The sequence below is a fragment of the Lagopus muta genome, chromosome 4, assembly GCF_023343835.1.
Source record: "Lagopus muta isolate bLagMut1 chromosome 4, bLagMut1 primary, whole genome shotgun sequence".
NCBI lineage: Eukaryota > Metazoa > Chordata > Aves > Galliformes > Phasianidae > Lagopus > Lagopus muta.
In genome coordinates, this window is record NC_064436.1 from 69122799 (window position 1) to 69149269 (window position 26471).

The window sequence follows — 26471 nt, forward strand, 5'->3', positions numbered from 1 at the left end:
AGGCACTCCCACGGAAGTCTGACCATTCAAGCTCTTAATTACACATGGAAACATTTGGGTGAAATGTAAATTAATGTGCTTTGTGTAAACCAGAGGAACTTCTGGTGAAACCAAACAAGATTGAGGTGGTTGGACAACACAAAATCATAGAATCACAGAATGGCCAGGATTGGAAGGGACCCCAAGGATCATGAAGCTCCAACCCCCTGCCACAGGCAGGGCCACCAACCTCCCCATTTCATAGCAGCCCAGGCTGCCCAGGGCCCCAAACAACCTGGCCTTCAACACCTCCAGGGATGGACGGGGCATCCACAGCCTCTCTGGGCAGCTGTTCCAGCACCTCACCACTCTCCTCTTACAGTTGGACCAGATGACCTTGATTGTCTTCTCCAACCTTAATGATTCTATGATTCTGCAAACACAATGCCCAGTCCATGATTAAATCAGTGTAAAGCAGCATAATTTCACTCAGGGAAAAATTAGGGCAAGGCCAGGTTCTGGGCCTCCCAGAGAAGTCAGGACATATGGGGAGTACCCAACATACGGCCTTGGTGATGCTGAAGGAAGTGCAGTGTTCCTGTGGCGAGAGGTTGAGAGAGTTGGGGCTGCCCAGCATGGTGCAGGGGAGGCTCAGGGGGATTCTATCCATGCCCATAAATCCCTGCAGGGAGGTGCAAGGGGACAGAGACAGTGCCCAGAGTCAGGGCACAGCCTAGAGTCCAGGAGCTCCCCTAGAGTCCAGGAGCTCCCCCTGCCCATCAGCAGCCAGGGTGGCGTCAGCAAGCCTTTAGCAAGCCCCCACAGGCACCAGCTGCTGCCACAACCCCAATGCCTCCAGCTCAGACTCCAGAAACGCATTGCAGCCCAGCCTGTCTTCACTGTTTTGTCAGGGTTTTGCTTCCAACGCACGAAACTGCCTTGCCTCCCTTTGTTCCTGCCCAGAACGCACTGAAGAATCACGGCGGCTCTTCTCCTTTCAGCCCCCAGCTGAACGTGCCACATTGTACCGGGCTGCCTCTGAATGCACGTCTCCATTCTCTCCCTTTTGCAAGGAGAGCAGACAGAGCTGTTTTTATAGCATCCCCAGACTGCATCTGATTCGGTACTGTTGGTCAATGGTCTTTCAGTCACTTCCCACACTCAGGACTTTGCTCTGTGCTTGCAGAAAAAGGCCGCTGTATTCAGAGCACTCTTTGCAAAGAGCAGTCTGGATGGGGTGGCTACACCAGGCAGAAGGACTGCTTACAAACAACACATTTCTTTTTAAATAGAGTGGGATTCAGTAAATTTACACTTCTGGGGTAGTTTTCCAAATATATCTGTAAGAAATGGCTTCTCGAAATGATTCTCTTCCCAAGAAGTGCAAGTGACTCGCTTTTGAATTATTATTTTCTTAATTTTCCCTCTTTTCTTGCAACGCTCTGAGTTTTGCTATGAAACTCAAAGTCATCCCAAAATACGCAGAGATTTCATAGCAGTGGCTTCACAGAGATGATGGCTCTGTCCTGGGATCCCTACTTCCCAAATCCAGACCTAACCTCTGTTCCAGGCCCACGCACACCCACATTCTCCCAAACACACGCTCTGTTCTCACAGCCACCCAAGTCGAGGCGATCGAATGCTGTTTTTCAGAGCCTGCACATCTTCCCACTAACACAGGAGAGATATATGGGACAAATCTTTCCATAAAGCTCTTTCAAGACAACCTGGAAACTGGAGCACTTTTGATCAGAGGCAGCTCAAGGCAGACGAACGTCATCCCGATAAAGCTTTCTAAATTTCGGTCTCATCAGGAAGGCTGGCTCAGGTTTGGCCAGTGTTTGAATAGAAAATCTACAAGAGCAGATGTGCTGCGAGTAACTCGGCCACCGCAGTGCCTTCTACTGAGCTGGGCCACATAGCTTTACAGAATTGTATAGCATGAAAGGTGGGTTCTTTTGAGTGAGGCAGAGGAAGCATAGAATAGTAGAACGGCTTCAGTTGGAAGGGACTGTAAAGATCATCTGCTCCCATCAGATCAGCTTGCCCAGGGCCTTGTCCAACTTGGCCTTGAGTGCCTCCAAGGATGGGACACTGACAGTCTCTTACAGCCTGACTACAGCTTTGTAATATTCGGTCATTCTCTGTCTGAATTTCTGCAGCCACAATGAAATTTTATTATGAGTTTCCCCCGATTCCAAAAATAAAAGGATCTAAAGCATCTGTGCACACACGAAGTATTTTACTGCTACTCATCATTAGTCATCAGACCTTTGTCCCCTGCAGCACTTTATTTACTATATTACACCCATTATTAAGCATTTTCTCTAAAGAACTTTGGTCACTACGTTCACATATAAAAAAAGGAAAAATAGAGGTAAACCAGAACTCTAGCAATCTCCAAGCTTGTGCCTATATGTGCTGTAATATGTGGATCATAGAATCATAGAATCATAGAATCACAGAATGGCTTGGGTTGGAAGGGACCTCAAGGATCATCAAGCTCCAGTCCCCCCCTCACAGGCAGGGCCACCAAGCTCCAGATCTAATACTAGAACAGGCTGCTCAGGGCCCCATCCAACTGGCCTTGAATATTTTCAGGGATGGGGCATCCAATGAGCCCAACATGCTCATGGCAGGATTTCCCTAATGATGTTTGGAAGGAAGATCACACGGCAGCTGTTGAGCGCAGAGCTCACACACCTCCCATACAGCCATGGTGGTGGTGGTGTGCAATGGTCCCCGTGATGGATGGATGAATATTCTTTTCCCTTCTCCTGCTCTTTGTAATGCAAGGAGGGTATTAGGGTGGGCAGCAAGGACACGCTGTTGGACTGGCGTGATCCAGGTCCAAAGAGGGCAGCTGGAAGGCCATTGAGAGAAGGGAGGATTTGGGAGCATGGGCAAAGGCGGGGGGGGGAAGTCAGGTTGGGTGAGGAATAGAAAAACTGGTGATGCTGGGTTGGGAGCTAATTGGGAATAGCTGGTGTCAGGCCCTTGGGAAGGGAGTTATTCTGGAGTTCAGTTCCTTGGTGGAGGAAAAATGCATTTACAAGGTGCTGCTGGGGCTGTGGCTTCACATGGTTTTTGACCCCAGGTATTGCTGTGACTCGACCCATTGGAGCTGCAGAGATAAAGAGGCAGAGGGACGGCACCTCTGCTGTTTACTCTCCCAAGACACCCAGCCCAGCCCTGACTCAGCCCTCAGCAATGATGGTCTGATCCTATTAATATCAATGGAAGTCTTCTTAACGAGGACATAATTTCATCCCAGAGGCCAATGTGTTAACGAGCGTCTCTGGCTATCCTGTCATTGGGCATGTGAAGAGGGTAGCAACTTGACTCAGACACTGTGCAAATATGTGCACAGTAAATACGCATTTAATTTAAATATAGTGACAACGTACAGGGTCATAAAAGTTTGGCAGCAAGAGTGAAAAAGGGACGAATGCAGTTTATAACTCAGCGCTGGTGGTACATTGCCCATTGCAGCCTTGTCTGCAATCAACATCCAAGGAAACGCTTGCTTACCAATTAGCTGCTGCTTTCAAGTTGTGTGACAGCCCCCTAAGTGTTATCCTGATGACATTTTTTTTTTTGCTGTGATACAAGAGACTCCTCCGTCTCTCAATAAATCCTCTTGCTATGCATGGTTTGCAAAAACACCATTGTCTTGCTGAGCCTGCTGCCAGGAAAGGGCGTTTTAATCATTCTACTATGTCTATTACAAAGTATTTCTGCTTTCCAGAATAAAAATAGCCTTGCTTGCCTTCTGAGATAACCAAACCCCTCCCCTTCCAACCCGTATTTGCGTGTTGGAAAGTTGCTTGACACACACACACACACACAAAAAAAGACTTTGTGAACATTCTTCACATGTTAAAATTGGACAGATTAAACTTAATTTAACAATAATGATCTCCCACAGTTAATGTTTTATTCCAGATAGCAACAGGGCACAGTGTGATCCCTAACAAGGTCAGGAAAGGATTTCTTCTGTTGTGCAACGCTCACGGATGTTAGTCTTCTCTGAAGCATTTGAGATTGGCCACTGGCAGCTGATGAATGCTGCAGGAGCTGACAGATCAGCGTGCCATGTTGTGATAACACTTTCACCCTGCTCTCATGTGCCGGATGATCCTGTACAGCTGAGCTGATCCTCCTAAAGCCTTCATTTAAGAGCTGAAGTTTGCTTGGTAACACCAACCAACCGACCAACTCACTCCAGCACAGATCTGATTCGTCGGTTATTGAGTGGATTCTTTTTTTTCTCTTCATTTATCAATTTTAAGGAACAAGTTGCTATAGGAAAAGGGTAGGGAGAGATACAAGGAGAGATGGCATCTTGTGTTGTGCTAACAATTTCAGGTTGAAAAAATGCCCAAGCCATGTAGCACAAAAGCTCTTCTCCAAGTTTGATGCAGAGAAATTCATCTTGAGGATGCGAACAGATTGCCTAAGTTTATTCTCATTGCATCAATCAATGTTTTTACTTTCATCCCTTGTGTTTGGTAAGAAAGAGGCAAGCAGGTGTTCTGAAAGTAAAAGTATTGTTCTCTCCAATAAATACAGGTGGGCAGATCTGGGCAGAGGATGGGGATTTTATTTGACAGCAGATGCTGACCCTTGGCCACAGCAGTTAATATCTCCGTCCCAGAGAAATTTGCACCACTGGGAGCTCTTTGACTCTTTGACTTAAGATGGCTCGATCACAGGGTGCATCTTGGAGCCAGGCTGGCTTGTGCTGGCAATTCCCTGGGCAGTGGCAGGGCAGTGGCTGGTCCCTGAACCCCCCCAGGGAATGCTGGCAGTTGTCTGCAACCCAGGAAAATACACGTATATAGAAATATCCCCTCTTTATGGTCCAGAGCGTTTTGGCAGTCTATTTCTCATGTGACCTTTTTTTCCTCCCTTGTCTATCAAGTAAACCCCAGCACAGCATTTTTGAAAGAAGCCAAGATTTTATCCACTTTCTTAGGCCCGAAGCAAAAAAGGCAAACAGAAATTTCATTAGAGAGTTGCTTGACTGTGAAGAAGACACATACGTTCCAGTCTTAAGATTGTTTTCTTTCCTATCTGCTCAATACCTGTCTTTTCAGTATCCCTGGTAACTCACTTGGAAGTCACTGAAGCTCCCACTGAAGAGCCTCTCTCAGCTCAGTTAGCCGGCAGCTTGATTTGTAAATACAAACGAACCACTTAAAGGCAGTGAGTTGGCTATTTTGTCTACTTTGTTGTCTGTCTCTGCATTGCTGTGCCTAAATCCCGCTGGCCCTTTTTACGGGGAAAAAATATGAGTAAAATTTCATTCGATCTCAGCTGCTGTCATCTTTCTGCAATTGAAACAAGGTTAATTAATTAAATTAATTACCCAAGTTATGAGACTGCTTCTAAGGAAAAAGTATTTTTGGCCCTGGAGGCAACCAGGGTCAGTCTGGATGGGGCTCTGAGCAGCTGATGGAACTGTGGGTATCCCTGTTCACTGCAGGGGAATGGGGCCAGAGGGCCTTTAAGGGTCTCTTCCAACCCAAACCATTCTATGATCCCAGCACTGAGATGTCACTTGGGTGAAACCGAGGCACTATTTGACTCCACCACCTCCCTGGGCAGCTCGTTCCAGTGCCTGACCGCTCTTTTAGAGAAGTAGTATTTCCTAACATCCAGCCTAAATCTCCCCTGGTGCAGCTTGAAGCCATTCCCTCCAGTCCTATCACCAGTTACACAAGAGAAGAGGCTGACCCCCAGCTCACTATAAGCTCCCTCCAGGTAGTTACAGAGAGCAAACCCTGAGCCCATGTTCTGCCATTCGCCCTGGTTGTGTAAGGAAATCCTGAGGCTCACCCATCATCACAGGCTGGAGAGCCTAGAGCATGTGAACGAAACTGTGTACAGTTTGGGGCCCCTCACTATAAGAAAGGCGTTTGGAGTGTGTCCAGGAAAGGGCAGCAGAGATATAAAGGATCTGGAGCACAGATCCTGTGAGGAGAGGCTGAGGGGATGGGATGGCTGAGCACGGAGGAGGATCAGGGGAGACCTCATGGCTGTGCACAACTGCCTGGGGTGAGGTGGGGTCAGCTTCTGCTCCCAGCTGACAGCGTTAGGATGAGTGGTGACAAGGGCAACAAAGCTGGTGAGGGGTCTGGAGCACAGGTCATATGAGGAGCGGCTGAAGGAGCAGGGATTGTTCAGTGTGGAGAAGAGGAAGCTCTGGAAGACCTTATTGCTCTCTATAACTACCTGAAGGGAGGTTATAGTGAGCTGGGGGTCGGCCTCTTCTCTCGTGTAACTGGTGATAGGACTGGAGGGAATGGCTTCAAGCTGCACCAGGGGAGATTTAGGCTGGAAATATTACTGCTCCAAAAGAGTGGTCAGGCACTGGAACGGGCTGCCCAGGGAGGTGGTGGAGTCACCGAGCCTGGAGGTGTTCAAGGAACAGTTGGATTTTGTGTTGAGGGACATGGTTTAGTGAGAGCTATTGGTGAGAGGTGGATGGTTAGATGACCTTGAAGGTCTTTTCCAACCTTGGTGTTTCTGTGATTCTTTCTCTGCGACAGCCTCAAGCTGTGCCAGGGGAGGGTCAGGTTGGATATTAGGAGGAATTCCTTCCCCAAAGGAGTGGTCAGGAAGCAGCACAGACTGCACAACAACCTCCCCATTTCATAGCAGCCCAGGCTGCCCAGGGCCCCATCCAACCTGGCCTTGAACACCTCCAGGGATGGACAGGGCATCCGCAGCCTCTCTGAGCAGCTGTTCCAGCACCTCACCGCTCTCTCTCTCAAGAACTTCCCCCCTTACATCCAACCTCAATCTCCCCTCCCTCAACTTCAAACCATTTCCCCTCATCCTGCAGTTATCAACCTTTTCCCAGAGTTGATTTCAAACTGAAAACACACCACCACCACCACCACTAAACCTAAAACTTTCTTTTGACATTTATTTCTTTTCTTCCCCCCTTCAACCTCGAGGGATCGGAAAAACGGCTCCCAATGACGGGGCGCCCAACTCCCCCCCGCCCCTCAATCGCCTCAGTCGAGGTGAGAGGCGGGAACGGCGCCCGCCGCGCTGTGACGTCATCGCCCGCGGCCCGGCGGCGCCTCCCGGCTGCGCGCTCCCCCTCCCCCCGCCCCCCCCTTTCCCGTCCCCGCCACCTCCTCGCGGCCACCGTAGCGGCGGAACACCCCTCCCCCCCCCCCTTTCCCCCTCCCTCCGCACTCGCCGGCCACCGTCCCGGGGAGGAGGTGCCGCGGCGGCGGATGGTCCGCGTCGTCCCGCCGCCCCCCGGCCGCCCCTCCTCCCGCAGTCGGCGGCGGCGGCGTCGGCGGCAGATGGCGCGGGAGCGCGGGGCGCGGCGGGGCCCGGGCTGGCGTGGAGGGAGGCCGAGACGTTTGCTTTTGGCTCTGCTCTTATTGCTGTTACCCGCTGTGCCGGGGCTCGGGCCCGCCGCTGCCGCTGCCGCCGAAGAAAAAGAAGAGGATGGGGGAACGGCGAAAGAATGCGACAAACCGTGCGCTAACGGCGGGCGGTGCCAACCGGGCAGCGGGCAGTGCGAGTGTCAGCCCGGTTGGGTGGGCGATCAGTGCCAGCATTGCGGCGGACGCTTCAGGTGAGGTCGGGGAAGGGGTTGAGGGGGGGTGACGAGGAGGTGCTGGGGTGCGAGGAGGCCGTTCGAGGGCTCTCAGAGGAGTGACGGGGTGTGAGGGGGGGGGGGGTAGGGCACGAAGAGCCCATGTGGGGACTCACCGGGAGGTGTTGTGGTGTGAGGAGCAAATATTGGAGCTGGGGAGGGGAGGCTGTCTGGGGGCTCAGGAGGAGGTCTGAGGGCTGGGTGTGGGTCTTGCAAGGCGCGGTGAGCAGGTTGGTGTGTTTGCAAGGAGCTGGGAGCGTATTTAGAGGCTTCCAGAGTGGTGTGAGAAGTGGGTTTGGGGGCTCCCTTTCCTAAGAAGCAGTTGTTATAGTCGTAGGGATCAGAACTGGGGCGTTTGTAGAAGGGTGATAGGGTGTAAGGGCTGGGTTAAAACCCAGCTTTCAAGTTGCAAGGAGCCGATCTATGGGCTCACAATGGGGTGGCAGGGGTGTGAGGAGCCCATCTGGAGGTTCACAGAGGTGGTGAATCTCTGAGGTTGGTTGTGGAATGTATGAGGGTAATGGGGAAGAAAGACAGACCCCAGCCAGGGTGTTAGGTGTAGGGTTGGTAGTGCTGTTAGAGTGGGGATATTGGAGGCTTGGGTGTTCCCAGCTGGGTCTGGGAGCAGTGGGAAGTGGGTGCAGGGCTGTGGGGAGGAGAAAAGTGGGAGATGGTAGCAATGGATCGGGAGCGATTGGGTTTGATTTGTGTAGGGGCTGGAGAGAGAGTGAGGTTGGGCTGATTGATGGGAGAAACGTGGTGGGGGGATTGGGGTTGTATGGGAGTTGGGTGGAGTAGGGGCAGGAGTAGGGGCAGGATCCAGCTAGCAGCAGGTTGCAGTGGGGCAGGAAGGTGTAAGGTCGAGGGGGGGGTGACATGGGGAGATGTAGCTTTTAGGGTAGGTAAGAGCAGTGTTGGCTGTTGGGGAGGGACAGGGGAGTGATGGATTGATTCACTTGGGGATGAGGCCAGAGCTGAACCAACAGCACTGGGGCTGGTGTGCAGGGTTTGCCTCTGGGCTGGAGCATTTTTGGGGGGGGATATAAGGCTAAAAAGTGGTTCTGGGCAAAGCAGCCCTGTGTGCTTTCAGACAGCATGCATGTATGGTGCTGAGGAGTGCCTGTGGGGTGATCTCTGGGTTGTACTGTGCTGGTACAGCAGTGTTGAGACCGTTTATGGTGGTGATGGGATGCTGAATTGGGCTGTGTCTGTCCCACTGTGTGCCAGATTGGAAATCCATGCAGAAATAGGTTGGGAGTGCACCCTGGCTTCACTTACTGTTTGCAGCAGAAGCGTCTGTAAGATGGTTACCTGCTCTGCTTTTATCAGTGTGTGTCTGCATGTGTTAGGTGCATTCTCAGCAGGGTTGATTCTTGGGGAAGAAGGAAATGAAAATGTTATCCTGGGCAGCGCTGCCTTCTGGGGGAGCTCCTATGGAAAGCACCATCCGCTCTCTGGTGATGCTTAATGTAAATCTGGGGAAAGAACAGCTGCATGCACAAGGAAAAACACTTTGTATGCTTGAGAAGTTGAGGTTCATAAAGATACCTATAATTATTACTTTTTTTTTTTCTAATTTATATTTTTATTTACATGGGATGGATGTGCGATGCAGCTGATTATAAAGGGATTTTCCAAGGAAACTCTGGAAGCTGAAAGCTTCCTTTTGAATGTTTATAGCCAGCATCATGATAAGTATTTCCCTCTCATCTAGAGAGCTTTTTGAGATAGCTACTTATGCCTTAGCTTCCTCAAGTACTTGAGGATATTTGTAAGTTGAAGGGGACCAAATCTGAATAGAGGCAGAGCGACGGTGAAGTGCTGCTGGGTAACAAAAGAGCTGGTAGACGTGAGCTGCAGGCTGCTTTTGTCTGTTTTGATGAAGCTCCTTGTTGTTTCTTCACACACGCTCCAGTGTAAAACTTCCACTGAAAATATCAGCCTGTGTTCTTCTCTCCATCTGCTTCGTTTACCTGTTTGCGTGTTGGTTTGTGAAACGAAGTTCCTTGTCATGTTTTTAGACTTTGAGCCTTGAGAAAAGTGCCAGCGAAGGTTTCTCAGCAGTGCTCAGAGCTTTGCAGCCATTGCTCATGTGCATTGAGCTTACCCTTTCCTCTGTCAGAAATGGCATTGCAGCTTTTCTTTCATTTTTAATTACTTTTTGTGGTTGCCAGGAGCTTGGCTTTAAAAGATTTGCAGGTAGGAATAGGAAGTATGAGGGCAGGTGAAAATTACTTTGTAAGCGTGGCATATTCCACATGCTTATCTGCGTGACTGTGAATTGTAATTAAATTCGGCATGTTGATCACTTTGTTCTTTATCTAGATGTTTGTGATGACTGTATCTGGGGTCTTGGCTGGTTTATGTTGCGTGCCAGAGCTGTCATGACACATAGCCTGTGCTTCACCCTCACTTCTTCCTATGTTAGCAACTGTAACCTTGTGGCTTCATGCTGCAGCCCATGAACACTCTCTCTACACACTGAGAACAAGTCTTAATAGTTACAGCGTGGTTAGAAATAAGGTTAGCAATCCAAGGGTGGACTGTTTTCTTTCTTTCTCAAACCCTGCCCAGGGGAGATCGCTTGCAATGCAGTGCTGGGGATGTGTTTCTGTTCTTTCTGAGGATATGCAGTGTGCTGTGACTTCTGGAAGATGATGTGGGAGAAGCTCACCTGCATGTGGTTGTGTTGGTGGTAGTTTGTAGCTGGAGGAGGCTCAGCGGAGACCTCATCACTCTCTGTTGAGGTTAGAATGAGGTGGGGGTCGGCCTCTTCTCTCTGGTAAGAGTGATAGAATGAGAGGGGATGGCCTTAGTTGTGCCAGGAGGGGGTCAGGTTGGATCTTAGGAAACATTTCTTCTCTAAAAGAGTGGATGGGCATTGGCACAGCTGCCCAGGGAGGTGGTGGGGTCACCGTCCAGAACTGTGAGGATGTGTGGCACTGAGGGATGTGGTCAATGGGCATGGTGGGATGGGTTGGGATTGGGCTTGGTGAGCTTAGAGGTCGTTTCCAACCTGAGCAATTCTATGATTCATGGTGCACTTGGGTGTGTGTAAGAATGAGGTTTGAATTAGATGTCCCTCTTCAGGATGAGGAAGCAGTCACCTCAGTTTGTCAAAGGCAGAGCCCCAAAGGTTTCACATAAAGCTTTGTGAAGTTTTCTTGTTCAAGAGGTAAAAGCCAGGCTCTGTGACGCTGTTGTAAATGGCTTTATTGGCTAGATGTTGTATTCAGGGTTCTTGCCTTCTGAAAAGGTAACTGTGCCAATTGTGTCTGTAGAATCAGAGTCATTAAGTTTGGAGAAGACATCTAAAATTCCCAACCCATCCCCACCATGGCCATAACCACGTCCTTCAGTGCCACGTCTCCATGGTTCCTGTACACCTCCAGGGCCAAAGACTCCATTGCTGAGCAATCTGATGTATGGTTCTAGTTGGAAATGTGAACAGTTTGTATTTTGAGTTCAGAATCAGATAGCAAATGCTTCCAGAAAACTGAGTTTTGTGTGCAAGGGGATTTTTCTCCTTCCCTGGTAAAACTTGTTTCATTTTTGGGGTGGAAGATGGAAAATGCAAAGCAATGCTTAGCAATGGAACAGAACAAGGGAAGGAAAATATCAGAGATGAACGTATCTTTTAAATGGCCTTTTTATTAATTTAATGGAGGCAGTTACGGGCTGCTGATTGAACGTTATGAAGGAGTCTGCGGTAAGGCAGTTTCCTTGGCCAAAGAATATTACAGAGGAGAGGGATTTTATCTGCAGAAGATTTGGGGTAAATCATCACCTGAGAGAGTTGAAAGCTGGCAGAGAACTGTCACAGTTCCCCTTGTTCAATAAATGGGAACGTTGGTCGAAAGCTGGTATGCAGAACTGCTTTCTTTACAAAGCCACCTGATGCAGTTCGGAGCCTTAGGAAAGTCAGAAAGCAGCTTAATAAATTAGAGGATGTTGGCAATTTGAATCAAATCATTTTAAGTGCTGAAATTAGATTTGGGTGCTGCATTTGTTCCTGATCCCAATTCCATTCTCTCTTATCATTGTGCTTGAAAATGATTTTCTCTTTCACGTTGCTGAGATTTTACTACGGTTGGTCAGAGAACAAAGACTCCTGTGTGAAATAATGCTGTATTTTTGACAAAATATCTAAGTGCATTTATACTCTGCTGAATGGCCATTGTTGTGCAATGATGCACAGGTTTTCTTTTGCTTCTTGTGAGGCCCCATCTGGAGTACTGCATCCAGGCCTGGAGCCCCCAGTACAAGAAAGATGCAGAGCACTTGAAACAAATCCAGAGGAGGGCCACTCAGATGATCAGAGGGCTGGAGCACCTCTCCTATTGAGAAAGGTTGAGGGAACTGGGCTTGTTTAGCTTGGAGAAGAGAAGGTTCTGAGGAGACCTCATTGCAGCCTTCCACTACTTGAAGGGAGCATATGAACAGGAGGGGTAATGGCTGTTTATGAGGGTGGATAGTGATAGGACAAGGAGGAATGGTTTTAAACTGAGACAGGGGAGGTTTAGGTTGGATATTAGGAGGAAGTTTTTCACTCAGAGGGTGGTGAGGCACTGGAACAGGTTGCCCAAGGAGGCTGTGGATGCCCCATCCCTGCAGGCATTCAAGGCCAGGCTGGATGTGGCTCTGGGCAGCCTGGTCTGCTGGTTGGTGACCCTGCACATAGCAGGGGGTTGGAACTGGATGAGCACTGTGGTCCTTTTCAACCCAGGCCATTCTATGATTTAGATGTTTGCAGTATGCTCACTTCTGACTGAAGTAACAAGGAGGTAACAGCAGAAAACACAGGCTGGAAGAAAGGCAATGCAGTGCACTCTGCATCCAATGTCCTCTCTGTTTCGTGCACATCAGATGTTGTCACTGTGGAGCACAGGTAGTTGGAACCATCAAGCAGCTCGCAGCACAACCCAGGAGCAATGGGAGCAGTATCTGCTTGCCAACTGCTGAGCACTGAGAGCTCCAGGACAGGCACAGGTAGAGCATCATATCTCTGTGCCACCCAATTCCAGCAGCACACCGCTGCCCCCCACCTTCCTTTGGGGATTTCCTTGGCACCCAGCACATGGGGCATTTCTGTCCCATTTCTCTCTCAATATCACCCCGCCAACTGACTCAGTTTAGCAGAAGTTGTCTGACGCTGCTCTGGGTTCTTTCCATTATTTCACAAGCTGTTTTTTATTTCGTCACAGTTCCAAAATAGACCCACAACCCAACTGGGTGTTCGTTACCATCTTAAACAATTTACAGTTAATGTAGATGTGTGACAGATCTCTCCTTCCTGGCTTGTTTCTCTGCACATTTCAAACCTCGAGCTTACTGTGCGTAATGTCTGCATTGATGATGATCCATGCTGAAAACCCACTATCTATTGAGATGATGTTGCTGCTGACCAAACTGCTTCATTTCTGCATTAGTTTATGATCCCCTTGGGTGTTCTTCTCCTAATCAGTCAGTTTCCTTCAAAGAATTCTCTTTTTCAGTTTGAAGTTCCAAGCTCAGCACTTGGAATTGGCTCCTTGATCTGGTGGAACTTTGCTTTCTTTGTGCACTCAAAGTTTTCTTTGCAAGCAGTTCTTTAGGAGCTCTTAAATCACGCTTACTAAACCACGGTGAAAAACTACAGTAGAAATGCAGAAGGAGGGATTGAGAGTTACTTGATTTGGTGAGGAAAGTGGTTTTAGAGGAGGAACAAGCCTCTGCAAACTGGAGTTTGCCCAAAGAAGAAGGAGCTCACCCATTTTATTCATAGACTCATAGAATGGTCTGGGTTGAAAAGGACCACAGTAATCATTTGGTTTCAACCCCCCTGCTGTGTGCAGGGTCTCCAGCCACCAGACCAGGCTGCCCAGAGCCACATATTCCACAGTATTCTAGCACTTTGTTCTTGCATTGCTGTATGCTGAAGGCTGCCCACGTACCCTCCACGGTGTCTTGAAAGCAGAGTGGAAAACTTGATAATCAATAATGCAGCACAGGACAGACACGATCATTTGCTATTGTGCATGGCTTTGAATCCAATAGTCATGAAGCCACTGAAGTGCTCAAGCATTGGTGATGTATGGTTGTTGCTTCCTGCTTTTGTTCCCTTGCTTTGTTTGTGGCAGATTCTCAGGGAGCTCCTTTGGATTTGAGATCACTGCTAATGTGCTTTCCTCCCTTTCCTTAAAGTAAATGTTTATTTGATATCTCTCTGGACAAATGGTGACACAGGTTGCCAAAAGGATTTCAGTGGATGTGTTGCATGCACAGGATTCGGGCGTGATTCTGACTTCTAAAACCTTTATTCCTTGGGATTCTCAGAAGGAAAGGGACCCATCCTGGTTGTGAAATGGGAAGGGATGGCGAAGGGACCTGAGCTGCACACTGAGCAGTCCTGATGTAAAACCTCATAAGCTAAATTTAGTGTGTCAGAACAGTGGAGGGCTTTTAGAAGACTGCTTGGAAGGAAATGCACTAAGAATTTGGGGCTGGTTGTAGCCTTACTCATGTGGAATGTACTAAGAGGGATTTGAATGGCAACTGATGGGCTGAGCGATGTTCCTGGTAAGGAAGGGCAGCTGGCTGCTAGACCACATGGGATGAAGTACTTGAGGGTGCCCTGCATCTCATCAGTGTGCCTGCTGCCCGTTGTGCCCTGATAGGGTAAAACTGCAGTGTCAGCAGGGTCTGAATTTTCAGTTCTCTGAAAATGCAGAAGCAGAATTCACTTGATGTGAGGGCGATAGTTGCCAGCTGAGGTTTTCCAACATGTAAGGTGACGATGATGATGGTTTTCTCCTGCTGGGTTTGTAGCTGCGTGCACCACACCCATCATCTCACATGATCTTAATGGGTGTCACAGAAGTACAGACCAGCAGTGTTGCTCTGTGTAGGTAAGGAGAGCATTACACAGTCCACTGAGAGGGAGAATTATTTGCACCTCTGCTCAGCACTGTGCAGGGTGTGCAAATGCAGAGTTGACAATCCCACTTCTCCTGCTCTTTGCATTCTCTCTGTGTCTCTCATTTTCCAGGAGCCTTAGTTTTTTGTTTGCTAGCTTCTCTGTTCTGAAAGGATACGTAAGAAGCATGGTGAAGGTAGGAGAAATACCCTTTGGAAGAGTTTCTTATTAGTCCGTGTTTGTATTGCATGAAAATTTAATATCTGCCTCTGAGGTTGTGCTTGTCTGCTATAAGAGGCTCAGCACAGACAAATTAGCATTCCTATAAACTCATTTTATGCACTTAAATACAGAAGGCCAGGACTATTTTTTCCATTCAGAAAATTTAGCCTGGATTTAATATTATTTCATTGTCACAGAATCCTAAAATGGCCTGGATTGAAAAGGAGCACAATGCTCATCCAGTTCCAACCCCCTGCTGTGTGCAGGTCACCAACCAGCAGACCAGGCTGCCCAGAGCCACATCCAGCCTGGCCTTGAATGCCTGCAGGGATGGGGCATCCACAGCCTCCTTGGGCAACCTGTTCAGTGCCTCACCACCCTCTGTGTGAAAAACCTCCTCTTAATATCCAACCCAAACCTCTGCTGTCTCAGTTTAAAACCATTCCTTCTTGTCCTATCAAGAGGAAAGAGTAACCATGCCTCCAATTCATACACTTTGAAAGTGGTGTTATTTTTTCCTCCTTGCTGTTGTTCCCCTCCTTAGTATTGCCACAAAGAAATGGCACTGCAGCACATTCTGCTTTGGTGAGTTGCTGCTGATGTAAGGTATGGCTGTGCTCGGTGTTGGGGTTTTTTCAGTATCTTTGTGCACCCAGTGTTATATCCTTCCTTTCACAGCTCTGCAGAGCTCTCAGCATTGCTCTGATGGTGCTGTCACCAGATTCTTTGCATGTGATTGCCTTATCTGGAGAAAATCTATGCCCGAGGTTCGCTTTGCACACAGGTTTTGGATTTCAGTGTTTGCCGTGATCAAGAACGTGTTTGCATTTTCTAAAACAAACTTTCCAAGACAGCTTTGTGAGAGCCTTTCGGTAGCACCGTGCAGCACGTTTGCTGTCAAAGTTGTGCACCAGCCTGTTTAATGATTAATTTACGAGGCTGGTACCTATTAATGCAGGCCGGAGGGTGTAGTGTGAATTTTAGAGCCATCTCAGTGCTTGGGATCTCCAATATCTGCTGTTGTTACACAGCTGTCATCCTTATTTTTTGCTATCTGAGATAAGGAAGGGGTGTAATGATGAGGTCAGTTGCTTGTGGTTTTTCTTTTTCTGTAGAAAAAGGTGAAGCTAAGTTTCTTGTTGTGCAAGATATACTCTGTGCTTCCAAATGCCTTTATTTATAGTTGCTTCTTGCATGCCTGACAGTCTGTTAGTGCATTTCTGTTAACTGATTGATTTATAGCATCCAAACACATAGCAGGGAGGTCCTTCAACGCAGGTCAGTCATGGCTGCTTCTCACAAGCACAGGTTGCAGAGATCCTTTCAAGTTGCTGTTTTTCATTTTGAGAATGGCAATGGGTGTTTAAATGTGCCCTCGTTCAACTACTGTTGTATGAATCATTTTGAGGAGGTGTTGAAGTAGTTCAGAGTCAAAAACAAGACTTCTTTCCCTATGCACAGTCCCTCTGAAACGTCCATTCTGACGCTGCTGGTAACGTTGGGTGGTTTGTTATTTGTTTTATTTTTGTGGTTATTGCTTTGTTGTTGTGTTGTTTTGTTTTGTTGGTGGTTTTTTTTCCTAACAGTGAATGTGCTGACATTTTATTAACACATTTTGAACTCGTGGTATAAATTCAGACAAAAATCCAACCTCATTACTTAATAGCATCCAAGTGTGAATTTTTGGATCGTTTGCTGCTGTTCTCAGTAACCTGAACTGTTGAAGACTTCACATGCATACACTCGTGGTGTGGATATGTGTGTGATTCCCTAATGGCATATCTTATACTTTGCCCAGGTTTGGTATTTGACATGAAGGGATGGGGACGTGGTGAAAGTTGGGAATGTAGGACCAGCTTGTAAAGCTGGAGGGGCTTCCGTTATAAGAAGTCACAGCTTTAAATTGCACCACGAGAGGTTCAGGTTGAATATTAGGAATACTTGCTTCTCTGAAAGAGTGGTCAGGCACTGACACAGGCTGCACAGGGACACAGGGGAGTCACCATCCCCAGAGATGTCCAAGGGCTGAGGAGATGTGGCACTGAGGGATGTGGTCAGTGGGCCTTGATGGGGTGGGCTGGGGTTGGACTTGGTGATCTCAGTGGTCTTTTCCAGCCTTAACAATTTTATGAATAGCACCTACAGAAGGGTGAAATGGGGTGAGTGGACTTCAGTCCTGAAAAGGCAAAGAGAATGAATAAAGTCCCAATCTAATTTGGCACATTGGTTGGTTTTATAGAGCGCATGAGCTACTATGAAATTTTGGTAAGGTTTAGCCCTCAGTGGGCTGGCTTCTGTTCTGTCCCACTTGTGAGGCCTGCACTGAGCTCAGCTGCAGCGGAGATGGGAAATGGGTGTGAAAATGTGGGCTGCCCTTTGTCACAGCTACTCACCATGAATGCAATGCAAAGATGCTTAGTCTTCATACTGTGTGAACTGTGGGATTCCCCTCGGAAATGAGCTGGCACAGATTGCCCAGAGATGTGGTTGATGCCCCGTCCCTGGAGACTTTCAAAGTATGGCCCAGGAAGCCCTGGGCATCCTGCTGTAGCTGTGCTGTCCCTGTTCATTGCAGGGGAGTTGCACTGGATGGCCTTCAGAGCTCCCTTCTAAGTCTAAAGGATTCTATGTTTCTATTGCAGCTGGCGGTGGTGTTTCATTTCCTCTTCAGTTCTGCCAGAACCAGAAGTGCCACCATAGCAAATGATTTGTTTTGTTTAGAAAGCACGCAGGGTGTAGCTTTTGAGCATCCATAGGATGCAATTGCCTCGAGAACAACTGACTGCACAGTTTCAGCAGTAGAGCAGAACTACAGCTCATCTAATCTTGGTGTACTTTCCCTATCAATGAAAGAAGGATGAGCTGTTTATAGGTTCAGAAGATGTTCTGATGAAGATGTCATTCTCATGGAAATGTGAAGGTTTAAAAGCAGTTGTAGTGGCTGGTTTGCATGGCAAGTGGTATTCCAACTTTTGCCTATTGAGACCATTATACTGCCCTACAGAAGAAATGTAGTTAATGTTGCTATAAATACGCCTAAATCGGCGTCACTGAGCCTTATGAAATAGGATGTTCTGTGTTAAAAGGGAGGAAGTTTAAAATGTGATCTTAATTCCTCTATTCAGCTCTGAGAGGAATTTGTCATGTGGAATTTAAAGAGAAAAAGTCCTGATGCGAAAGTCGTGTTATCTGATCAGAGCTGATCGAGGCATCAGAGCATCTTTTGCTCTCAGTACAAGATGGGTGTGTGTGAGAGCAGCGTGCGTGAAATGAGATGCCGTGTTGAAGAAATGATCCATTTTCTTACTGCCTGAAACCTGCTGGTCTTTCAGCATCTCAAGGTGCGTAGGGCTGGAACAGCTAGGATAAGAGGTAATAGCCTTAAGCTGCACCATGGGAAGCTCAGGTTGGATGTTAGGGATAATTTCTTCTCAGAAAGCAGTCAGGCACTGGCACAGCTGCCCAGGGAGTGATGGAGTCACCGTCCCTGGAGGTGTTCAGGAGCCATGGAGATATGGCACTGAGGGACGTGGTCAGTGGGCATGGTGGGATGGGTTGGGGTTGGACTTGGGGATCTTAGTGCTTTCTTCCAACCTTAATAATTCTACAGTTCTATCATGAGTGCAGGCATGAAGGTGGAAGGTCTCACCCTATGCAGATGTATACTTGGCCTCCTTGAGCAGCAAGGTGGGTGTTAGTATGAGGTTTACCACGATTGGGGAGATCTTGCAGGACCCTCCCAGGCAATGTTCTATGGGGCTGGAGGGACCCCCGGGAAGGCTGAGGGAGGGAGGTTTTTGGTTTTTTTCTTTCCTGTAGGTTGAGGAATTGTAGTTCATCATCCTGGGAAATCAGCATAGCTACTGGGCTAAAAGCATAGGCTGTGCCATGGGACTCATGGTGTGCAACTGCTGGGATCCAAGTATTTTTCCTGTTCACTTTTTGTAACCTTTGCATTCCTCCCCAGTCCATAGGTCTTTGTGCAGCCTTCCAAGAAGGATCAGTGGTTCTGATCTCCAGACAAAGCATTTGAGCTTTTCTTTATACGCTGTGAGGAGCAGAGCAGTGTGCTCTGCCTGTTGTCTTACAGACCCACTGCAGCTTGGAAATGGTAGGGAGTGTCCCCCTGTCCTCCCAAGACCCCATATCTGTAATGTTACCTGGAAGAGATGTTTCTCCATTGTGTCTACTGTGAAGTCAGCTCTCAGAAACTGTTTGCTCTTATTTTGTGTGTTTTGAAGTACACAGTGGACATGATGGGGATGGGTCTATGGTTGGACTTGATCTTAGAATCGTAAAGGTTGGAGAAAACCTCTTAAGATTTCTGTTTAACCTCTAATTGTATACATTTCTTGCTGCTTTAACCTTATGTGCCTTGTTTAGATTTCCTTTTAGGAGGAAGTTTTTCACACAGAGGGTGGTGAGGCACTGGAACAGGTTGCCCAAGGAGGCTGTGGATGCCCCATCCCTGCAGGCATTCAAGGCCAGGCTGGATGTGGCTCTGGGCAGCCTGGTCTGCTGGTTGGTGACCCTGCACATAGCAGGGGGTTGGAACTGGATGAGCATTGTTTTCCTTTTCAACCCAGGTCATTTTATGATTCTGTGATGGAGTTCTGGGCATCAGATCTGCAAAAGGTTGGACTTCTCATAGCTGAGCTTCTTGGCCTTCTCTTTGGAGCTGTGAGTGCAGGCTGGTTACATCCCCCTGCCTCATGGGACTACAGCACTGGCATTGCTTATTCCTCTAGTGTCTTACAGCACAGCAGCTTTACAAATGGTGTGGCCAGAAGCAACAAATTTGCACTAAAAAATTAGGGGTAGCCAGATGAAGGCCACTTGCTGTCAATACTGGAGGAAATGCACTGCTGTGAATGGCTTCTGTGGTATCTGTCTCACATCTGAAGAAGAAAAGCTTCTCATTTCGAGGCTAGCAAGCGACATGGAGAATTTTTATGTTCTAATTTACGCGTGTAAAGGTGCTGTGTGTAATAAACAGAGTGCTGGAACCCCTGTGGGAGTCTGAGCTGTTGATAGGCTGAGGATTTACAGCAGGTTGGGATTGGGACTTGGCACAAATTGCTTTTACTTTAATCTCCAGTTAAATGAAAAAATGATAGCTATGATTTTAATGGGGTTATAACATGTATGCATCCAGTGACCTTCTGGCAGGTCGGCAGAGGCTCTCCTTTCTGCTAATGACTTAGAGTAGAAATCACTTGATAGCAAAGAAAACTTTCTATAAGCCTTTTCTTTTGGCCAGAAATAACTCGAATATTTAGGAAAAGTCTTCAAAAACAAAATCTGGAAAGCTGTGGCCCTGATTTGTCCGGTTTTGCCGTAACAGCTGTGTAGGCTGAGAATAGGAGGAGTTGCAACTTTCTAATGTCTTTTGTTGTTGGCAGTTATCTTCAGGTTGGGTATCAGGAAACATTTCTTCTCACAAGGAGTGGTGATGCATTAGCACAGCTGCCCGAAGAGTGGTGGAATCCCTGGAGGTGTGGAGATGTGGCACTGAGAGCCATGGTCAGTGTGTCTGATGGAATGGGTTGGTCTTGGTGATTCTGAAGGTCTTTTCCAGCCTTAATGATTCTGTGATCTTCACCTGTCTTGCAATGTGGTGCAATTGCCCACGTGTGGACTCGGAAATAATTGTGCATGTCAGTTCATGTTCCTTCAGTGTGTAATGTCATAGAATCATAGAATGGCCTGGGTTGAAAAGGACCACGATGATCATCTTGTTCCAACCCCTTGCTGTGTGCAGGGTCACCAACCAGAAGACCAGGCTGCCCAGAGCCACATCCAGCCTGGCTTTGAATGCATCCTTGAATGTCCTGGTTAATAATGGGAGGACATATCAGAAAGAGAGAAGAGCAGATCAGTGATGCGAGTTCCAAAGTAGTTTCAGTATATCTGTGTCTATAAAATGGCAAGTATCTTCTTGTCCTCATCTTGTGAACAAAAGTCTGTTTGTAAAGTAAAATATCTACAAGGCACATTTGCTGTCACTGATACTGTTTGAGGCATTCCCTTACATGTGCAATAAACTAAACCAACGCTTTCCATTTGAAACATTTTCAAATTAAACCATGCTTATCATCTAAAAATACAACTGAAGTGCTGCTGGAAGCTGCCTTTGGAGGAGCACTACCCATGGATGGTTTGGGAGGTGACCACGCTAAGGCAGGCACCTGGAATTTGAGGTGGCACGAGTACGATGATGTCAGTATGCTGATGCAGCTGCAGATGGAGCCAAAGGGAGCACGGCATCCATCTCTGCTGTCTTTGCATCCCAGTGGTACCAACAGCAAACTTGTGGCAGCAAATCACAGCAGGGCTGAAAGCATGGAAAAGGAAAACCCCGTGCATTCCCGTGTCTGTTCCTTTCCAGTTGTGGTTTGTACCCTGATTATTTCTTCCTTCTTTTTTTTTTTTATATTTCTTTTTTTCTTTTTTTCAGTGAAGATTCAGTTAAGCAGGCTATGACACGTTTCCCTTTGCGAGTGAATTCAAGTGAGATGGAATTACGGGATTGATTTATGAACTGGTTAATTGATTCAGCACAGCCAGTGCTTTGCAGCCCTTGCGGACTGAACCTTCTGAAGCAAGTCAGTGCCGTGGCTGACTCAGTCTGCAGCTGATAATTGAGAGCCTTTTCCATATCCTGTTCTGGGGAATGCAAGAACCCTTTCCCAAGGCCCCAAACTTAGGTCGCAAAGCTCATCGTGAGCACTGGAGATGAGAATGTGGCACGTCTGCACACATATCGTATTACTTATTTGTACTGAGGGAGTATGTAGGAGTCCTAGTCATAACATTTGGATTGTGTTTCCCCTAAAATAGGCTGTGTTGTAAGTTGTCTCGATTATTTGTAGCAAGGAGATTCACGTTCACTGGTTCAAATAAAATGTTCTGCCTTTTTCATTGCTGCTCTTTCGTCTTACCGCCTTGGTCGTGTTTTCAGAAGTTATGTTGAATTCTCTCTATCATTAATTCACTTTTAAAATCTCTTCTTCACGTCAGCATTACCAGATTTTTGCCCTTGAGCAAACATACACTCGTAATTTTTTTAAGAGCAGTTTTAAAGAGTTACAAGAGTGAGGAGCTGGTCATAGAGATATAATGTTAGGTGAGTCTGCGGAGTGCAGAATGGCATTGTGTGCTGTCTGAAAATTTCTGTTCAGGTGAACTTAGGGACATGGTTTGGTAGGTCTGGCAGTGATGGATTTCTGGTGGAACAGCTGTTTATGAGGGTGGTTAGTGATGGGACAAGGGGGAATGGTTTTAAACTGAGACAGGGGAGGTTTAGGTTGGATATTAGGAGGAAGTTTTTCACTCAGAGGGTGGTGAGGCACTGGAACAGGTTGCCCAAGGAGGCTGTGGATGCCCCATCCCTGCAGGCGTTCAAGGCCAGGCTGGATGTGGCTCTGGGCAGCCTGGTCTGCTGATTGGTGACCCTGCACATAGCAGGGGGTTGAAACTACATCATCATTGTGCTCCTTTTCAACCCAGGCCATTCTATGATTCTATGGTTGGGTTTGATGACCTCAGTGGTCTTCTCCAGCCTTATTGTTATTCTGACTTATCCAAAAAAGGCTCACAAACAGTAATTGGTCTTTGAATTCTTATTTCCCAGTGCAAAGCTTTTTGTAATGCAAAGTGAAATAAAAAGTGAGGGAGGGAAAATACGAATATTGCCTAAAGCACAGTCAGAGTCTCTCCTGTATGCACTGATCAGGTCTGGTTTGCTTTTTTAACCCCTTGTCACTAACAAGAGCTGTTCTGCCCTTAGTTCAGGGGTGTAGTTGGGGCTTTCATTGAGACTTTTAATGGCTATCGATCAGCAAGTGCTCTCACCTGCAGCTGTTTCTTACCCACACGAGGAAGGAGTCATATCATAGTGTGTCTTGGGTGCAACATTTCAATTACTGGAGGTGCACTTTGCCAGGCATGTAGTGCTCCTCTCGTGTTTTGGAAAAATGGAGCAAAGGACTTTTTTTTTTCTTCTTCTTTTTCATTTTTTTTTGCAATGAAGCAATCTCCAATGTGTTTAATGTTCAAATTGTTCACATGTCAGTATTTTCCTAAATGGAGAAATATTTTTTGCATTACAATTCTAGCACTGTTACTACGGAACAAACAGCCTCAAATGGAAATGATTAAAGGCAAATGATGTGTATTTGCTGTCACTCGGCACTGGTTGACACAACAGCAGGGTGAATGGGGGTTTCTTTTCCGGCCCTGCTTCCCATCAGGGCTTCAATTAAGCAGCATTCCTACCTCCAATTCACACTTTGACCAAATCTCAACTTCTGGGGTACAAGAACTTCAGTTGGGATTGTATTCTTTTTAATGCAGTCCTAAAATTGGTAGCACAAAGCCACGGTATGGCTATCGACTGGTAATCTGTATGTGAAACTTCCCTACCTTGACACTATGAATAAAACACTCATCTTGGCAGCGTACCCATGTTTGGTCAGTGTGAAAACACGTCTGAATTAAGCAAGCTCCCAAGTTCTGTGCAGCAAATTAGAGGCAGGACAAGGCTTTGGGGCTTGTTTGGCAGAGCGGGATCTGCTTGTTGACAAGTCGCAAGGCTGCTCATGCAGAAATAATTCTGTCTCTAGAGCAGTGAGAGTGAAGAGCCCTGGGAATACACTTGGTTCACAGTTCACGGTGGACCCAGGTGGATCGCGGGCAGGAGGCAGCTCTGAACCAAGCCCATAATAAATGAATTAACTGTGGCTTTTACTACCTGCTCTCCGTGTGTGAATTGCTTATTGATTATGGTGCCAACCTGCATTAAGAGTATGAAGTCCTTTGCCTTATCGAGGTAGGAAAGTGGCTGCGCAAATAGCATCTAAATTCTATTGGGTTCAGGAGCAAGAGCAAATAGTGGTAGGTTTAACCCACATTTTGTACAAACTCCCTAAAAGTATCTCATTTCCTCCAGAGGTATCTGGACAGGCTGATTGATGAGCTGAGGCCAACGGGATGAAGTTTAATGAGACCAAATGTTGGATCCTGCCCTTCTGTCACAGCAGCCCCATGCATCGCTGCAGGCTTGGGGCAGAGTGGTGCAGAGCTGCCTGGGGGGAAAAGAATCTGGAGGTGTTGGCTGATGGCTGATGGTGAGCCAGCAGTGTGCCCGGGTGACTAAGAATGCCAGTGGCATCCTGGCTTGGTGTCAGCAGTAGTGCAGTCAGCAGGAGCAGGAGGGGATCGTCCCCCTGTACTCACACAGGTGAGGCTGCACCTCGAGTGCTAAATTCAGTGTTGGTTCTTCGCTATAGGACTGACATTAAGGCCCTGTGATGTGTCTGGAGAAGGGCAGTGGAGCTGTGTGGGGTCTGAAGCACACATGGGTCTTATGGGGAGTGTGTGAGGGATGGTTCAGTCTGGAGAGGGCTGAGGGGAAGCATTGTGGCTCTGTTCAACTCCCTGAAAGGAGGTTGGAGACTGGGGTCGACCTCTTCTCCCAGGTAACAGCAATAGAATGAGAGGTGATGTCCTGAAGTTGTATCAGGGCAGGTTCAGGTTGAATATTAGCAAACATTTCTTCTTCAAAACAGTGGTAATTCACTGACACGGGCTGCACAGGGAGTTGTGGAATCACCATCCCTGGAGGTGCCCAAAAACTGTGGAGATGTGGCACTGGGGGATGCTGGCATGGTGGGGTTGGGTTAGGGTTGGACATAGTGATCTTATCTTCTTTCTTCTTTGGAACATCTGCCCTTCTGACTGGTCATCGAGGTGGAGGAAAAATAAAAAATAATGATGTGATTTGTTACGTGGTTGATATGAGTGTTTAAATATTGCTGATCCCTGTTGCTTTTGAGGTGTTATTGCCCATTGACCTGCATTTGAAACCAGCGGCAAAGGCAGCGTGTGCTGTGCTGTACCTGGGGCAGCTACTGCTTTCTCACCTGTAATATTTAACTAGTGGGGAGTGGCTGATGTGCTTTAATCTTACAGCAAAAAGTTCAGTCCCAGGGAATGCCATCTCTTGGTTTGAGGCTTGTTGGATGCTTGGAATGCTGCTTGTTAAGCTGGAGGTGGGAAGCACAACCCCTAAGCAAAGCAGACGGAGAATTGGAGTATTTCCACTTTCTCTAAAATAAGGATTGTAATTAGGGGGAACAATTTTGATAACAAACCGGTTCGAACAGCCTGGCTTAATCTAAATGAAACCAAAATGCTTTGAGCAAGTTTTGTTTCCCTTCTCCTAAATCAGACTTGAATAAATAAATTAAATAATGAGACGCCGAAAGCTCGCAATGGTGCTGCAGAGCTCTTGGCAAGCAAGAAAGCATCTGTTTCTGCAGGTGGGATAGAGGGGAAAACGTTTGGGTCTCCATCCTCATCCTGCATTGATTTTGAGTCAGTGTGCAGTGACAGCTCTCCTTTGTCCCTGAGCTCAGAATGACAGTCTGAAGAGCTGGGCAGCCTGGTCTAGTGTTAGATATGGAGGTTGTCAGCCCTGCCTGCAGCAGGGGGGTTGGAGCTTGATGATCCTTGAGGACCCTCTCGAGCCAAGCCATTCTATGATTCCTTGCTGCTTTCCTGGGAATCGCCTTTGCTTTTTGATCTCTTCTGTGTGCTGTGATGCAGGAGGGCTGTAAGGTGCCCTGTCATGGGAACTGTACCTGGGGGAGCTCATGCAGTCCTGGTTCTTGGACAGGCTCAAATGTGGGACTTGTAAATTTGAAAATTGCAGAGAAAACATTGTAAATCCTCTTATTTTATTTTTTTTCTGGGCAATTAGAAACTGTTGTGAGTGAGTATTGCAGAGGGTTGCTAAGTTTGTAGAGTCCCCTGTGAAAACACCTCCATCATGTCAGCAGTGGTTGCAATCAAATCTGAAAATGCATCTGCCTGCCTTTAAATTACAAGACAGCAGCCATGTGACTTCCTGTTTATTCTTTGCTTAAGTAATCTTCTCATTGAATCATTAAGGTTAGAAAAGACCTCTAAGGTGATCAAGCCCAACCCATCCCTCTACCACACACTGGGCAGCCCATACCAGTGCCTCACCACTCTTCTGGAGGAGAATTCCATCCTAATACCCAACCTCAACCTTCCCTGGTGTAAGTAGTGGAAGACCAAAATGGTTGCAGGAGATAGGTGCCTCTGCTGACCTGTATCTTTGTATTACATGTCAAGGAGAGATTTATTACTATGATTGCTTCACTCCTTATCCCTTTTTCTATAAATGAGCTCTGGCAGATTAATTTGAAGTGCATCAGACAAGAGGAAATGACTGACCTTGTGATGCATTGGTGCCATTCACCTTTAATTGTTGGAACTGCTGGGGTTGAGCACTCGATGTCAGTGAGTTCCACCTTCTACTCCAGAGGATTCTGTACAAGTGCTTCTCTTTCGCCATTCAGGAAGGAATAATTGAACTCTCATGGCTTATTTTTTTGGTAATTTGAAAGCAGGAGGGAGCTCTTTCTTAGAGAGTGTAAGGGTGCTTGTAGTATTACTCTCTCACATTATGTATTGGGTCATCTTGGTGATGAATAGAGGTAATGAAATGGCAATCATAGAATGGCCTGAATTGAAAGGGATCGCAGTGATCATCTAGTTTCAACCCCCCAGCTGTGTGTAGGGTTGCCATCCACTAGAAGCTGGGGCAAGGCAAAAGCATTCCTGTTTTTCTTGATGATAAGAGGAACGGAGTCAACAGAGCAACGTTTGGTGCAGAATATCTCATTAATGTGAATGTACTTTTCCTATAGATGTTACCAAAAT

General features: G+C 47.2%; 1 protein-coding gene across 1 annotated transcript in view; it reads left to right on the plus strand.

Moving 5' to 3' along the window:
• The first annotated feature begins 7199 nt into the window (after positions 1 to 7199).
• Positions 7200 to 26471, plus strand: part of ATRN (attractin) — an 89062-nt gene continuing 69790 nt past the window's right edge. The window contains exon 1 of the mRNA XM_048943615.1: positions 7200 to 7582. Coding sequence (XP_048799572.1) covers positions 7233 to 7582 — 350 coding nt within the window. The 5' untranslated portion in view covers positions 7200 to 7232. The remainder of the gene's footprint in view (positions 7583 to 26471) is intronic.